The sequence below is a fragment of the Maniola hyperantus genome, chromosome 11 (genome assembly GCF_902806685.2).
Source record: "Maniola hyperantus chromosome 11, iAphHyp1.2, whole genome shotgun sequence".
Taxonomy (NCBI): Eukaryota; Metazoa; Arthropoda; class Insecta; order Lepidoptera; family Nymphalidae; genus Maniola; species Maniola hyperantus.
Window position 1 is genome coordinate 12,289,849 of NC_048546.1, and position 17,897 is coordinate 12,307,745.

At 38.9% G+C, this 17,897-nt stretch overlaps 2 protein-coding genes across 3 annotated transcripts in view; one reads left to right on the forward strand and one right to left on the reverse strand.

The window, feature by feature from the left end:
* Window positions 1-17,897, forward strand: part of Mms19 (MMS19 nucleotide excision repair protein) — a 404,347-nt gene that overhangs the window by 353,550 nt on the left and 32,900 nt on the right. The gene's annotated exons all lie outside the window — the stretch shown is intronic.
* Window positions 1,772-17,720, reverse strand: RhoGAP54D (Rho GTPase activating protein at 54D). 2 transcript variants are annotated; one of them, XR_011237287.1, is made up of 11 exons: window positions 16,088-17,720; window positions 15,418-15,602; window positions 14,099-14,308; window positions 12,435-12,643; window positions 11,477-11,667; window positions 10,861-11,033; window positions 10,372-10,517; window positions 8,908-9,504; window positions 7,672-7,865; window positions 3,072-7,019; window positions 1,772-2,814 (listed from the first exon to the last, which is right to left on the reverse strand). XR_011237287.1 is itself a non-coding variant. In XM_034973276.2 (10 exons), the coding sequence occupies exons 1-10, from the start codon at window positions 16,198-16,200 to the stop codon at window positions 6,434-6,436; spliced, it is 2,604 nt and encodes an 867-aa protein (XP_034829167.1). In that variant the 5' UTR covers window positions 16,201-17,720; the 3' UTR covers window positions 1,772-6,433. The 2 variants fall into 2 exon arrangements, 1 of the variants encoding a protein (XP_034829167.1); XM_034973276.2 differs by having other exon boundaries at window positions 1,772-7,019.

Genomic DNA, 17,897 nt, shown 5'->3' on the forward strand with positions numbered 1-17,897 from the left:
CGGTCTCAACGACAGGGACAACGCTCTACAAATCTGCTATCTCCTTCTAAAGGTCGATGTACATTACTTTCGTAACTTGCTTCAATGGTGAAGGAAAATCTCGTGCGGAAACCCGCATGCCTGAGAGTTCGCCATAATGTCTCAAAAGAGTCAAAAGTATGTGAAGTCTGCCAATTTGCACTTGGTCAGCGTGGAAGACCATGGCCAAAACCATTTGGATACGTCCGAGGGGAAGAGCAACGTCGCTGGCTGGATCGCGGTAGATTGCTTCGGTGTTCCCGTGACCCAGTCGCCAGGCGACGCGCAGGAGTCTAATTTAGTGGGTATTCCGGTCGCCTCTCGGCCGGCGAGTCCCACATACCTTCTTCCAGTTGGCTGGCTGGTTGTGTAGCTGGCTGGCTTCCAGGGGGGGATGCGTAAACGCGTTTCCCAGCGTTAAAAAAGCCATTTCCCTCTTTAATTTCCCAAACAAATCCAGCCAAGGATTTCAAGTGTAGGTATTTATTTTATCTTTAGTGGTTTAGTGTTATCATCACTTATTACTAGGATCTAACGCAATAATTCTAATAATAAAAGTTTAGATAAAGCATTAGGTAGATAATATTTTTTTAAATAGTTGATCGATTTTTGTGTAGGTAGGTATACAATGGTAGGTGCTTACACCTACGTCCACCATAAAAGATGGTCATAGACGGTAGGTACTAACACGTATGTACCTACTAATAATACCTAATGACCATTATCTTATCAGTTATTGTTTTTATTTATATTAAGAGCAATAAGGAAACATGCTTTTAAATAAGTGATTATAACTAGTAGATACTGTTATAATATTATTCTGTGCTATACCCAATTAGATCTATCGTTGATTAAGTAGTAGAGAGAGAGCCAGCGCGTGCCAGACCTTCGTTATTTTATAAAAGCTGAAAGTATCTCAGCGTATATTGTACCTACCCAACACTGGGAGGAACGTTTGTTTGGATGTTTGTTTGGATCATGGTGGCTTTGGGAAATAACAGTTTTTAATCATCGATGTTGTTAATACAGGTGTAAAAATCTTACGTAAAGTACCTATAAATTCTATTTTTTTTATCTTTTCTTCAGAATAAGTAGGTAGTAGTTATTAGAAATCACGTCATTCATTGCCAGACACTTGGGATTGTGGCAACCTCTTGTCAGACGCCCTTAAAGGGTGTCTGGCAGGGGGTTGCTTCATGCAGAGACAACGGCATGCATAGCAATTTAAAAGATGAATGGTACGTAGCTTTAAAAGATCAATGGTACATATTTTTGCCATTTTGGCGCTTATAGCAGCAGTGAGCGTCATGTGAACGTGCTCGGAACTAAATGTTAGTGATACATTTGTCGATATGTCGATATGGTGTCAACACGAAGGCCCTTTGATACAGTGTCAGTTTTAATTTCCAGTACGCTCGGTGGAGCGCTTCGAATCGGCACAAAAAATAACATGTTTGCATGGCATGCCTCTTCCAGCGTACCTACTTGTGCTTATGCCCATTTCAGTATCCAATAGGTCGATTTCGTAAAACCCGCATCAATCATTATCACAATCTCAATTGTTGTGATTGGCTGGATTTGTGCAATTCTTGTTGCAACAATGCATTGTAGCCGATAGTGAGTGAGCGTCAACCAAGAGAGGTGATTGCGATTGTGACATTGTAGCTGTCATTCTACCGCAATCGCGCACCAGAAGTCAAAATCAAAAACATGTCATTTTCATTTCACAATTTTATTTAAGTGCGATTTGTTTAATTAAAATAATGAAGGCAACAATAGAGAAGCCCGGCTAAAATGAGGACCAGATGATCAGTAAACTCCTGAAAGCTAGGAGTCAACTTTGTCCATACACTTATCGAACAGGCAAGAACTGTGCAGCCTGCAAGGCAAACAAAGTTGTTTAGTATTTATCTTTTCTACTTTAATTGCTTTATTTGTGTCGTGGGAGACTTCAGTCGTGGCTAGTTACCACTCTACCGGCAAAGCTGTGCCCCCAAGCGATTATCGTTGCGGTACAGTGCCGCGGAGAAACCGATTACAGGTTTAATGAAACTGGGTTTCTGGCAGACTTCGACCACGATCGTCCGCTGTGCCAGATCTTTCTTTCCACGCACATGCAAACTGTGGAATCAACTACCATCGGCGGTGTTTCCACTAGATTACAACATAGGGTTATTCAAGGGGCGGACCAACAAAATCTGAAAGGCCGGCAACGCATCGACTGTTCTTCTGGTGTTGCAAATGTTCAGTTCAACCCACCTACCTATAGGCATACTCCACACTAACTAGATAGATAGAAGCCTTTATTGCACATAAAACAAGAAATAAAATCAAGACAATGCGGCATAAAAAGGGGGTTCTATTTTCTTAATTTTTCTTTTGTTCAGATAGTAAGGAAGCTATAACATTGATATAATTTCTTTTCCAGATCTCAAGGGCTCGACGAAGAGCCGAACCAATTGTCGGCTAATGTCACCGTCGCTTACTTCAACCAACCGCAGAAATCCCTCAAAAGCACCCCAACCACCGTGCAATTTATGGAGAAGTCTGAACGATGGGAAACGGACAGACAGACATACGAAGAACCACCGAAAAAGAAAACGTGCATTATATGCCGATGGTACCAACGTAGAAAAGCATTAAAAGAACTAAAGAAATACGAAGAGTATGAATGTAAACGTTTGAAGCAATTAATGGAATGGGAAGAAGCGAGTGAGAGAGCTCAGTCCGTCCCACCTCCTCGAGAAAAGAAATGGGTCCTCTCCAAACCGAAGAGATACAAATCTTTGCCGCCGTCTACCAAAAAGAAATTCGTGCGTGTCAAAGAAAAATCTGCAACGGTCAAACCAAATGCACATTCGAAAAGTGTGTCTGTTAAAAAATAGTAAGCTTAAACCTAGCCTTCACAGACGAGGGGCAGCCCTTGAGGTACTTTTTAGGGTTCCGTACCTCATTTGTCCGTCAAAATAGGTCACTTACCAGTTACTTACAGCTGCATAGAATAAGAGAGACTTTAGTACCCCGTATAAAAAGTCCCCCGAATAGCCGTGAACCTTACAAAAAAAGTAAGAGGGAGTCCTCTAAAAAATAGAACTAACGTGGTTTCAAGGCGCGTCAACGGATTTTAGTCCGCGATCCAAAATAAAGGGATGGACGGTAGACCCCCAAATGCGTAAACTGCAGGATCGAAGGTCTCGCGGACCAAAGAGAGGCGCGAAGGGATTTCTACCGCGCGGGAGCACGCGATTGGTTGATCAGCTTGTTTTCCACGACGCGTCAATTTTTCCCCACTACGCCGCTATTTGCTCAAGTTTTTACCGATCACTGTATAAGCCGGCGGAAATATCTGCGAACCTGGCTTAGTGACGTCATACAACGCGCTCGCGTTGGCACCGGTACTGGATGGGCAAAAACGGGCGAGTTGCGGGGAAGCGCGAGGGGAAGAGCATTCCAGCGAGGTGCGTAGATATTTCAGCCACGTTATAATTATTATGAAACTTTATTTTTATATTTCAGCAAACCAACAGAACCCAGGTCCAACAGATGCGCACATTGCTTCTATCGCGCCTGCTGCAAGTTCTACTGCTACCTAAACTGCATCATACTGCTCATAGTCGTTGTTGTGCTCATTTTATAACAATATCATGTTCAGATAAAACTACAAATTTATTGTTAATACTTTTATTTATGGTTAAAATAATAATATACAGGCAACATCAGAATCAGATGGTCAAACTGACCTAAAACATACTATATCATAATCTATGGTAGTTATATCATATTATTATGCATTTTCACATAATTTGCGGAGCACACAATTTGCAATACAATTAGACCCTTTTCAGAATAAATAGCGCATAAACTGTGTATAGAAAACACGTTTAAAATTAAGACTGTATAAGTTTTTTGGCAATACAAACAAGAACAACGTATAGATCTAGGTTCTATACTAAGTGTACGCGCCACTACGTACAGTACGCGGCCGAAAGTAATGTACATCGACCTTTAGAAGGAGATAGCAGATTTGTAGAGCGTTGTCCCTGTCGTTGAGACCGAGAAAACGTCTTATAGGTATGAGTGACAGAGACAACGCTCTAAAAAGCCAAAAGGTCATTCAAGGCCGATGTATATTACTTTCTGCCGCGTACTGTACTTGTTTTGTTAAGCTGTTAATAATTTCTAGAACTTCACATTTTTTTTTTTTTTTTTTTTTAATAGATATAGCGAGCAAGCGAGCAGGCGGGTCACCTGATGTTAAGTGATTACCGCCGCCCATGAACATTTGCAGCACCAGAGGAGCCGCCGATGCGTTGCCGGCCTTTTAGGAATTTGTTGGTCCGCCCCTTGAATAACCCCATGTTATAATCTAGTGGGAACACCGCCGATGGGAGATGGTTCCACAGTTTGCACGTGCGTGGAAAGAAGGATCTGGCGCAGCGGACGGTCGAAGTGCACCAGACACCCAGATGGTGAGGGTGAAATTCCTTACGGTGGCGCGCGGTGCGGTTGTAGAAAAAAGAGGGTGGAATGAGGTCAAAAAGCTCTTCAGAGCACTCCCCATTATACAGGCACATAATCTCATTAATCTATAGTACGCGACAGGTCGAGATGGCAATCGGAGTAAGAGGCGGGGGACGTCGCGCACACCCGCACGTCATCCTACCCCGATTGCCATCTCGACCTGTTGCGTACTATACGAGTATCTTTTTTTTTTTAAATAAAAATGGCGAGCAAACGAGCAGGCGGGTGACCTGATGTTAAGGGGGCTCAGGACGGTGCTTTCTTCATACAAACTTAGGAGGGTAATTACTACATTATTTGATACTGTACCTACGCTCAAAACTAAGTATTATATCGATTAGTCTCGTCATTATCTACATAGGTTTATTGATATATGAAACATTCAAAAAAATATTGATTTTAACGTTACGAGCCTCAAAAGATTCCTATTTTAACACTAAATTTATGACAACTTTAGATGTGAATAAATAAGATTAGGGGTATGAATATTCTAAAGAAATTTAACATTAGACATAATTTATTTATTCATTAGTTGAAATAACTATACTTTGCAAACATAAACTCAGTAGTTTTTTCTCAAAATACTTTTCCTAAACCCTTGATTTCAGTAAAAATCATCGTGCCTCTCACCTTTCTCATACAATGTCAAGTGAAAAGCAAACAGGTTCGGTCGAACGTACTGCGTCACCTTAAGTGATTCAGAGCCATTTGAACTACCAATGCGTTGCCGGCCTTAAATCTTGTACAATCCGTTCAAACTTAAATGCACTTTTTGGTCTATGCTAATAAAAAATTACACATTGCTCATACTTGAATTGCCTTAGGTGCAACACACACCTGTAGAGTGAAGTGGAGTAGAGGCGCAGTCTGTTCTGGTAACAACTCAAACTAAGCTTTATTTACTTTAGCATAGCGTGCCCTTTAAGGTTGTTATAGGCGAATGAATTTGCTCAGATTTTTTTACTATCTTAATTTTTATGGGACTTTTGGCTCACACGGACACACAAGCATGGGGCTGGCGTGTCCGTGTCAGCCAAAGGTCAGCCAAAAACTGAGCCTAAATTATAATCGAAATTACTTGATGGAATGCAACAGATACAACTGAAGAAATATTAATATCTATGCAGAAATATTTCAATAATTGATTTAAAACCTATTGACAGTAAACTGAGAAGGCTTGTCAAACCATCTGTCATATTTATTAATATTTCTGCCCAAGGATATCTCTCTGCACGTTATAACTACTACATTGCACTATGCCCAGACTGACGACATAGTTAAGATGAGATAGACTGATATTTTTCACATAAGTCTCGTTTTAACTCTACTTAAAAAGTCTGAGCATAATCAAAGTACATCTCAGCTTGAGTTTCCTAGGTCTTTTGTTTTCACTATACTAATTTCAACCATATGTCAAAGTAAATAGAGCTGAGTTGTAATAAAAGAAGACGCCGCGCCTTGGCTCCACTCCTTTCCGTAGGTACGCGTTGGGCCTTACAATCATTCAACGTATATAAACCTTGAATTAAATGTATAGAACAGCTATTCCGAACAAAAATCGTGTTCCACAAAGATGTCAAACCCACTGACCTCTACTAATACAAGTACGCTAGACTTGCGATTGCCGATCTGTTTTTGAAGCAACTTGATTTGATCACCATTTTGCGGTTAATGAGGTCATGCGAGCGTACTCGAAACTAAATGTTAGTGATGAGACGATTACACGAAGATCATTAATTGATACAAAGTGTCAATTTTAATTCCCGGTACGCTCGGTAGGGCGCTTCGAATCGGCACAAAAACTGTCATTTTGTAAGCACATCTTTTCCAGCGTACTTTTATATGCCCATTTCAGTGTGTCAGAACAAACATGACGTAGTAATACGTATGGTTACTAAAGATCAGTTTCGCGTAACTCAAAAGTTTTTACATTCTCCTTTTCAATGAGAACTCTTTTACTATTAGTATCAACATTTGAAGGAATCGCACACCGTTTTCTATTTGGACTTAATTCTTTATTTACATTATTTATATTCATTAATGGCGACCTTACACCATCCGACATCGAATCAACCGCCAAATTGCCAATCGATGACATCAAATCGGATGGAACATTACCATCTAAGCAATACATTAGGGACTCCGATATTTTATCGTCCGCATCCGATTTATTTAGTATCGATAAATCGACTGGTGTAGCTGTTAATACTGATCGACTTAATAAGTAATCTTTGAAAGGTTCCGTTAACGACTTAGTAGTCCTTTCAGACATACTTGTCATTTCACAGTTTGAATTTATCTTTGGTTCCAAGTTCACATCATCACTACCACATAGGGTTGTGTTTAGATCGTCAGCACAGTATTTATTATGGCTTGTAAGTAATCGGTTGGTTTCTGATCGGAGCGGACTAATGTCGGATTGCGTTCGGGCGTCTAAACGCGTCTTTACTTGGTGGGACGTACTGGCTGAATGATTTGATCTGTAAAAAGAAAAATATTAGGATTATTGAAACTATAATAAGAAGATTTAGCTTTTAGATTTGAACATCTTGTGAGAGCTCTTTGATTTTTCAGGATAAAAGTATGTCCATAAATATTTTTCAATTTTTCAACATATTTTTTTTTCTACAGTCGTATTTTATCGTCATTTTGCACGATAAATCAAAACCTATTATGCATAAAAATAAATAAAAATCTGTTTTAGAATGTACAGGTAAAGCCCTTTGATATGATACCCCACTTGGTATAGTAATCTTACTTTATAAGTTGAAAATACTTATTTGTTCAAAACACTTTTTAATTTTTTTTTTTTGTGATATGACCACAAATTCATGGTTTTTAGATTTTTCCCCTAATATCTGCTATAAGACCTACCTATGTGCCAAATTTCATGATTCTAGGTCAATGGCAAGTACCCTGTAGTTTTCTTGACAGACAGACAGAAGTGATCCTATAAGGGTTCCGTTTTTCCTTTTGAGGTACAGAACCCTAAAAATCGATTTTGAAAATCGAAAAATCGCTGTGGTTGATGTGAAAATTGATGTGTAGCATGTATGTATAGTATTACTGTTTTTTTTCTAAGCACTGCCGTGCTACTGTGTGTTGATCAGAAAAAATAAAAGATTTTCTTACCTCTCACAAGACAAAGCTGATCTCGACATATCATCGTCGGAAGATACAAAATCGCTGTCGTTTTTCGGCGACATAGACCGGTAAATGTCCGATTTGAGCGATTCGTCCTTAACTCCGGCGTTTTCCGACATACAGTCTCTCTGTTCCGATGTTATTATCAACGGTTTGCGTGACCTGGGAGTCATTATTGATTCCTGAAAAGCAGAAGCTTATATATAGCTATTACTAGATTATGCCCGCGACTTCGTCCGCGTGGACTACACAAACTTCAAACCCCTATTTTATTATAATTTTCAAAAATCCTTCCTTAGCGGATGTCTACGTCATAATACGTTAATTGTAATTTTAACTTAATTCAATTTCGATTTTTTGTAAGTATATTTATGTTAGTTAGTAATTTAATTAGTGTAATTGGGCTTTATACCCGTTCTAGTTTAATAATAGTAATAAATAATAATAATAGCTATCTGCGTGCCGAATTTCAGTCCCACCCGTCCAGTAGTTTGAGCTAAGCGTTGATAGGTCAGTCAGTTAGTCACAGTCAGTCACCTTTTCCTTTTATAGATTTAAAAGATATTCATGCCACGCGCTCTGCTTTAGCGTTCGACTTGAGTTATCAGCTAATATGGGAGTAGGATTAAACCTACTTAAATGTATAAAACTTACTATTGATTTTGAAAAAAAAACTTAGCATGAAAAAAAAACTAAAAAGCGTTAGCACACACAATGATGCAAAGTATGGAAAGGATAAAACGACATTAATATTATGATAAGCAAAATTAGTATAACCGTGCAAACACTGGGCTAATTTGGTTGTATGCAAAACAAAATGTATCAGACTCTATCCACAGAAAGAAGTTAGTATAGGTACCTCTCTGTTACGTAATTCCATATAAATGACAGGGACAAAAATCTCAGTGGGCGTTAACCATTTTGAGGCACCAACCAATCACACACACGTTTCCATTTCATGTTTTCAAAATTCATTCGAAATTCGATTCGAAAATGTTTTCAGAAAACATTCGAAGTTCAATTAGAAACATCGTTTCGTTTGTAATTGGTTGGTGTCTCAAAATAGTCAACGCCCACTGAGATTTTTGTCTCAATTATTTGTATAAGATTACGTAACAGAGGGAGCTCTATACTAACTTCTTTCCGTGGATAAAGTATAAATAAGGTCAATTTAATTTACTTAAAGATTTGCATCCTACCGAATTAGCACCATAATATACAAACCTGCATCGCTTTAGACAACTTCTGCGTGGATTTTGTTATAGGCGACATTGAGGCTCTTCGGAAGTTAATAGTGTATGGAGTACTACAATCCTCTTCAAAAACCTCCTCAGTAAACCCTGGCGTGCTGGTCAAGTAATGCATTTTGAACTCTATCTCTTCCGCGCAAGGTTTAGATTTCGTCGGCGTGACTTCCAAGCTCTTTTCCTGTAGAGATTCATTCTCAGAATCCTGGTCGTCGAAGCAAGAAACGCAAGACGTTGGCGTTCCACGTATAACCGTCGATCTTTTCTGATACTTCTTGTTTATATGCTGTGTTGTTACTTTCGAACGGAACAATCTCGAACGTTTCCTGTTGTTCTTTGGTGTTTCCTCATTATCCAGCACGCTCAAATTCGGTTCGGAAACGAATTTAGGGCTCCTTTTCCTAGATTTATTCAAAGCTCCTTCCGAAAGCGTACTTTCGTGGCTACAGTCTGAATCGTAATCGTCGTCAAGGGACTCCGAACTGACTATTTTGTTCGCCAAATTCTTTAACACGATGTTCTTATGTGATACGTCAACTTTGCTATCATCCGTGTACGTTTTGCCTTTGGACTTCTGGAAAAGACATGCGTTTAGCGACGCGATGCGAAAGGGAAAGTTAAAAAGAGACGAAAGACACAAACATTCAGTTATAAAGACGATGGATAAACACTGGTTAGTTAAGCATGCTGTTGTATGCAGAATTAAGGGCCCGCACAAACGAGGGACTATTATCCGTGGAGGCACAGTTCATGAGAGTTATGAAACTTGTAACAAAACCTTGAGGTTTCATCTTAACTGGCAGCGTCAAATGTAGACTATGAAACAACTAATCGTGGCAACACATGTGACAGTTTTTATTTTTTATTCCCATACAAGTTAGCCCTTGACTGCGATCTTACCTGGTGGTAAGTGATGATGCAGTCTAGGGGTGAGATCTATACACAGACAGAGTTAGACAGAGTTAAAACGAGACAGAGCTATATCTCTCACATAAATCTATCTCGTTTTAACTCAATCTTAAGTCTGAGCAAAGTCAAAGTGCGCTCTATAGAACTTAGCTTAAGATTGTAGCCGGCTAACTTGAAAAGCGGTGTGGCAGTTATTTTTTTTTTACGCCCATTCCCCTTATCGGTTTTCTTATTTTATTTTATTAAAACTAAACACATTAAAATTTTACATAAGTTAAGTTTTAGGTGCAAGGCCAACATTAACATTCACGTTTCTACACGGCATCGTACCGGAGCGGTTAAATCGCTTTGCTTTGCTTTACCGGTAGGGTGGTAACTATCTGCGGCCGTAGCCTCCCACGAGACCAAACCAGAATTAAGAAATTATAAATTGCCCCTGCCGGGAATCGAACCCTGGACCTCACATTCATAAGACCACAACGCTCGCCGAAGGTTGTCAACCAAAAACATGGAACAATATAGTGTAACCAACCTCTTCAATAGTATTGATGGTGGACCCAGAGCCCTTTTTGGGCGTCTTGTTCAATAAGCCCTTGTTGAAGATGTGCCTTTTGATCGAGTCACCGAAGCTTCTAGAGCCGGCCACTTTGCCTGTACGCTGGATTTGTATTGGAGTTCCTGTCACAGAATTTGTATAAAATATTATCTATTTCTATCTCTCTCTCTCTCTCTGCGTGGCAACAGTGAAAAGGAGCAAAAGTACGCGACACATGATTAGCTGGGAAGCTGCGCTTGTGTGGGTGCATCCGATTGCGATTGTGTGGGTCTATGCAATCGTATGAGTGTATACGAATGTGTGGGTGTATGCAATTGTATGGTGGTGTGTGCGATTGTGAGGATGGCTGACGTCTGTCATTTTGTGGGTGTTTGTGATTGTGTGGATGTGGGACTGAGTGAGTGTGTTTATGTGTTGTGAGTCTATGTAATTGTGGGAGCGTGTGTGATGGTGATTTAAACTCACCGTATCCATTCTGTCGATTGAAGTGTTTGACGAGGCGTCGCTTATGCGCGGAGTCGGGCAGCGCCTGTATGTGTGCGTACAACTGTGCTAGCGCCGTGTCTGTTGGGTTGCGTGCGTTCTCCGCGCATGTTCGACGTCGGTCTACAAACGTATACACTGTGTTCGCCGCCGTCCTACAAACACAGCGGACAGGTAAGGTTATTTTAGCCGTTAGTTAGTTATAGTTACCGTTTGAGAAACACAACTTAGCTATGCTTACTGGCAAGTTCAATATTATGAACACAGGTTACCTATGAGTCACTGACAAGTTCAGCTAGAAAACTCATGTTAGATTTGACTTAATGATAAGTTCAGTTAAGAACACACAGGTCATCTATGACTCACTGGTAAGTTGGTTATCTATGACTCAGGTAAGTTCAATTCAGAACCACAGCTTATCTATAACTCACTAGCAAAATTTTGTTAAGAATCGCAATAACTGGTGAAAACCTGGTAAGTTCAGTTCAAAAATGCAGCTTATCTTTGAAGCTGTTCGATCTGGCACTTGTTTCTTACAAGTTGCTGGGGTAGCTTACCTATGACTCACAGGTAAGTTCAGCTCAGAAACGCAGCTTACCTGTCAGTGATGCTCTCATCTAAGTCCACGTCCGGCGACATAGCACGTTTCCTCTCTCGCACTGTGAAGTAAGCGGCCGCGTCTGTCGCCAGACGGGTCGGGGCCGCGAACAGAACTGTGCAGTGACGTATCATGAAACTTATCACTGGCGCGAGAGCTATCGAGTCTGCGTGAAAAGTTTCTGGTGACAGCTGAAAATATTTATGATTTTGCTTTTCTTTTATCTGTTACTACTTAATGCCCAGCACTGCAATTGAAAGGGGCATCGAAAACACAATTTTACAGTACACGGGCATTGTTGGTAGATACTATGTTAGAAATAGAAATCTTCACACAAGTGCCAACCACAACTGTATAGAATCTCAAGTCAATTGTATGAACGATGCACGAATGTTGAATACATAGGTAACGAACTTTTATATTGGTGAAGATCACCAATATAAAAGTACTGATAAATACTGTAGGAATAGCGTGTGAATAGGTACAAATTGATTTCTATCTTTATGTCATCAGTAATTTCACAATCGAAAGAAGACAAAAATGTTGTACAACCATACAACCGCTATAATTAGTAAGGAGGTAAATAAATAAGCACGCCCAGACCACGATCATACTTGACGGAAAGTGACAACTTTGTCAGAAAACACATCTCACGGAAGGGTATTCCAAGCCCTAGCCTGTGTTTATGAAATGATGACGCAAACGGAAACATGATGGATACAGGCAACTTTTATCCCAAAATTTACGGGATTTTAAAAAACCTATATCTATGTGGAAGAGGAGGACATTGGAATGAAATGAAATTTTTATTTGCAAGAAACATTGCACATAAGATGTTAACATAAAATTAATAATTATCCAATATATATATGTTTCGTCAATTGACATGCAAAATAATATGTTATGAGTTGTCTACATGATCATTATTGACCCATTAGAAAAGAATATAGATAGATACCTTTCTCGGGCACAGCAAATGCGGCGTGAACATAGTCGCCAGAGTGTCGGGCGACATGCGATTGCTCGCTTCGTTGTCGGCCACCAGTCGCAGCAAGCCGAGCAGTCTTTCCAGAAACTTCCTGTGTGATTGTGCCAGGAGTAACAGTAGCAACTGCAGTGCCGTCAGCAACTTAGTCTCTGACGACTCCGCGTGTGGGGGGTATTGCGCTAGAAAAATTTTTTTTTTTGCTATTACCACAACTCAAAGAGACTGGTCACCAAAAGTCGAAAGAAGGCCCAGCTGCATTTAAAGATCTTTAAATGATTTAAATGCACTTTTTGACTTCTCTATTTTTTTTTAGAATTGACATCATGGTTCCTTCCACCAAATTTCTCTACATCTAATATGGTTTAATTAGCCTCTCACTCACAAAAAAAAACATTCTGTATATTTTTATCTTGCTTTGAAATCCATACTTCCTATTTATAAAATACTAGCTAATGCTCGCAACTTCGTCCGCGTGGACTACACAAATTTCAAACCCCTGTTTCACCCCTTTAGGGGTTGAATTTTCAAAAATCCTTTCTTAGTGGATGCCTACGTCATAATAGCTATCTGCATGCCAAATTTCAGCCCGATCCGTCCAGTAGTTTGAACTGTGCGTTGATAGATCAGTCAGTCAGTCAGTCAGTCATTCAGTCAGTCAGTCAGTCAGTCAGTCACCTTTTCCTTTTATATATTTAGATGTGTCTGTTACTTTTTCGTGGATAATTAGCTGATTTGTCAGAGATTGCTTGCATCCTAGAGACAGATATACTCTACTTACTCTGGAAAATTAATAAATAAATAAATAAATAATTTATTGATTAAAAAACATAGGTACAATTATACATACTTACCTACTTACGAGTACTAATACATACTTATACATAATAACAAACCAGTTTGTTAAGTAGGTATACAGAAAAACCGACTGTCCCTAAGCTAGGTATACACCTGTGTTTTAGGCGACAGCACTCTCCTTAAAATTCATGGCTCATTTTATATACAAAAGAAAAAGGAATCTGCATGTAAGGCAGATATAAAATCTAACATGTTTACTATAACTATTAGAAGTATAACTAAAGAAGAGTTAAAGATTAGGTAGGTATTAGAACTAAACTAAAGAGAACTTAAAGAGTTCCAGCTGTATTTTTACAAATCCTAAATTCATATGGATCTGAGACATGGTCGCTAACTGTGGGCCTCATAAGAAAGCTCAGAGTCACATAGCGAGTGATGGCTCTCCATGCTATGCTTGGAGTTTCTCTACATGATCAAATCAGAAATAATGAGTTCCATAGGAGAACTAGAGTGACCAACATAGCTCAATGGGTTGCGAAGCTGAAGTGGCAATGGGCGGGGCACATAGTTCCTAAAACCGATAGACATTGGGGTCCCTAGGTGCTGGAATGGCGACTTCGAAACGGAAGACGCAGCGTTTGAAGACCCCTACTAGGTGGATGGACGACATCAGACAAGTAGCAGGGAGCCGCTGGATTCAGGCGGCGCAAGACCATGGCGTGTGGAAGTCCCTACAAGAGACCTATGTCCAACAGTGGACGTCTATCGGTTGATGATAATGGTGATGAAATGCATGCAGATGAAGTTCCTGCTAACAACAAGTCAAATAAAAAGCTCACCTGCTAATGTGCAATAAGTCTGGTAATACTGATCCATCAGCAATGGCTGGGGCAACTCCGCCAAGAATCCTTTCAGCACAGACGCACAGTCGTGGACAGAAAATCTGCCCTCCGTGAGACCCAAGCTTGAGCCTGACAGGAGCAATTGACGTAGCTCTTGCTGACGACTGAGCGAGCCAGTACGACGGAAGATTCCTTCTTGTGTCACATCTGGATTATGTAATGATCAGTGATCTGAATAGCTAGTACAAATTCGCAGGATAGTGACAATCCATACTTTATATTATAAATACGAAAGTGTGTCTGTCTGCTAGCTTTTCACGGCCCATCCGTTTAACCGATTTTGACACAATTTGGTACAGAGATAGCTTGCATCCCAGGAAAGGACATTTTTATCCCAGAAAATCAAAGAGCTCCCATGGGATTTTTTAAAATCTAAATCCACAGAGGCAAAGTCGCAGGCATCATCTAGTATTCTTATATTGATGTACCATTAATACTTCTGGGATTACAATCTATATATATATATATATATATATATATATATATATATATATATATATATATAATATATATGCTATACTCTATTTATTATAATATAAAAGGAAAAGCTGACTGACTGACTGACTGATCTACCAACACACTGCTCAAACTACTGGGCGGATTTACGCATCTGCTGAGGATTTTTAAAAATTCAACATTCAAGGGGTTAAAATATGGGTTTGAAATTTGTGTAGTCCACACAGAGGAAGTCACAGGCATAAGCTAGTAGTTTTGTATAACGATTGCATAATAGGGGCTATTACAACCTGACAAGAAACATAAACTTGCTCTGGAGGAGCTACTTTTGCTTTTTTCATTGCAATAGGTACTAAGTATACATTGTTTTGTAGATAAATTATTTTCACTAGTTTTCCACAATATTATGGTGAAGTTTTTTATTGTTTTTCTGGTCAGGCTTTAAAACACAACTGTGACTAGAGTACCTAATTAAAGTAAACTAAATCTTAAAAAAGTGCACTGTGAAAAAATTTTTATACTGTCTAGTAAAGTCCTATAAAGTAAATAATGTAAGCATAATCCATACTAATATTATAAATGCGAAAGTGTGTCTGTCGGTCTGCTAGCTTTTCACGGTCCATCTGTTCAACCGATTTTGATGAAATTTAGTACAGAGATAGCTTGCATCCCGGGGAAGGGCATGGGCAAGGACTTTTTATCCTGCAAAATCAAAGAGTTCCCACAGGATTTTTAAAACCTAAATCCACACGGACGAAGTCGCGGGCATCGTCTAGTAGTATAATAATTATGCCACTTACTGTCAGGTTTTGATAGGAAATCTATCAACTCATAAAGTCTTTGTATCCCATCATCAGTGATGGAGTTTGCCTCTTCACCTTTTTTTGGATAATTAGCATTCTGACAAGTAGTTGAACTAGGAGTTTTGGCTTTCTTATGGAAATTCCACCTGAATTGCTTTGGTTTGTCAGTCGAACAGTCAACACTGAAATTCAGAACAATAAATCTATGAACCGGATGTAAGGGACATGCTAACGAAAAACCGCTGATCGCACTTGAATGGAGGATAAAATTTACGCTGCTGTTTTGTGCTAATCACCTTCATTTTATTGTAATTATAAGAAAATAGTGGAAAATAATAACCCAGCAATTCATCAAATTTGTAGAACGAAGCAGGTTTAGAACCCGCAAAGGTTTAATTTTAAGTGGTTGTAAACAATTTATTATTATTTCACTTTCAGCATGTAAAATTCAATTACCACTGGCGTTAAAAAGTGTACATTTTTATGCAGTGTCTGTATTAATTATACATAACAAAATGAAGATTATTGTAAGTAAGTAACACTCTGTAAATTGCTAATGATTTCATCGCTTTGTTATTTGGGTTGCCGCTGGAAGTTGCTGCTGATTGAATCTAGTTGATTAAGAGATAGAAGTAGTAAGTAAATATTAAAATAAAAATGTACTCACTCGTCTGTATTTATATCTACAACAAATGATAAATGCATTCGCACTAATGTGAAAAATTGATCCAAATTCTCATTTCTAAGCCTCTCTATCAGTTTTAAGTCCGAAGAAGTCATCTCCAAATAGTCGAATCGAAACCAACTGATCAGATGATTAAAGTATCACAACGTGCAATGTCCTTATCCCATAGTTATCGAAGTCTTCCAATATTTATACTTGGTAAAATAAATTTTATTGCTTTCTAATTGAAAACTTTATAATAATATCACATGTTTAAGTTACTATAACATTTGTTTTTCGCTAAATAACTAAGGAAAAGTTTATCTCTGTAAGTTTTTTGTTTCAAAAAAATGACAAACTTCAAAAGTCAAAACCAAAACAAAGATTAACGGTTCCGCACGTTCAGAAACATTCACAGGAAATATTGGACTATTAGCGGACTATAAACCGCAGTGTGCGAAACTTAAGCAAAGTTTTTCCTCTATCCTTTTCAAATAATCTTTTTCCAACTGGCAAAAAGATCGTCCAAGGGCAAAACAAACCAGAAAAAATAATAATCGATTTTTTGATAAAATATAATATGTAATCGATTTTTTTTAAATTTCAACCGATATTTTAGGTAATTTTTTTAGGGTACTTATGATGGTAGGTATAGTACCTATATTACTAAACAAGACATCACTTCTATTAATTTGGTTTTAATAAAGATGTTCTAGAATCTAGATAATAGGTATTACAATTATTAATAGGTATTTATGTCTATGTGTTTTTTAATAGAGATAGAGCTGTAGCGAGCAAACGAACAAGCGGGTCACCTGATGTTAAGTGATTACCGCCGCCCATGAACATTTGCAGCACCAGAAGAACCACCGATGCGATGCCAGCCTTTTAGGAATTTGTTGGTCCACCCCTTGAATAGGGTTAACCCCATGTTGTAATCCGCAGAAGGGAATTGATTCCATAGTTTGTATGTGCGTGGAAAAAGGATCTGGCACAACGGTCGGTCGAAGTGCTCCAGAAACCCAGGTGGCGAGGGTGGAATTGATTGCGGTGGCGTGCGGTGCGGTTGTAAAAAAGGAGGGTAGAATGAGATCATACAACTCTTTGGAACACTCTCCATTATAGAGGCGATAGAACACGCACAGAGAGCTATGTCTCTGCAGTGTTCCAGGCATTCCAACGAGCCGGTTAGTTTGGGATCGTACACAAGTTGAACAGTATTTCAGCATCACAGGAAGGTTGAATTTATATTTTTGACTTCTTATTTCTAAAGGGTGGCATATCTACTGACCAAAAGGGAAGGGTTTTCCTAATCTTTTGAAATGTGCACCATAACACCCTAGTTATTTATAGGGTCAAGAATAAATCCATACTAATATTATAAATGCGAAAGTGTGTCTGTCTGTCTGCTAGCTTTTCACGGCCCAACTGTTCAATCGATTTTGATGAAATTTGGTACAGAGTTAGCTTATATTCCGGGGAAGGACATAGGCTACTTTTCATCCCGGAAAATTGATGAGTATCCACGGAGATTTTTGAAAACCTAAATCCACGCGTACGAAGTCGCGGGCATCAGCTAGTAATAAATAATACTAAGTATTTTTTACATAGGCAAATATGTAGTTAACTAAATAATTTTAAATACATATCAAAAATTGCGTAACCGGCAGGAATCGAACCTGCATCTTCTGGGTTCGCGCCCGATGCCAATTTTTGATATGTATTTAAAATTATTTACTAATTTCCTTGAAGTGTAGGTATACACTAAAAAAAATTATTAAAAATGTAGGTAACTAGTATTAAGTTTAATATG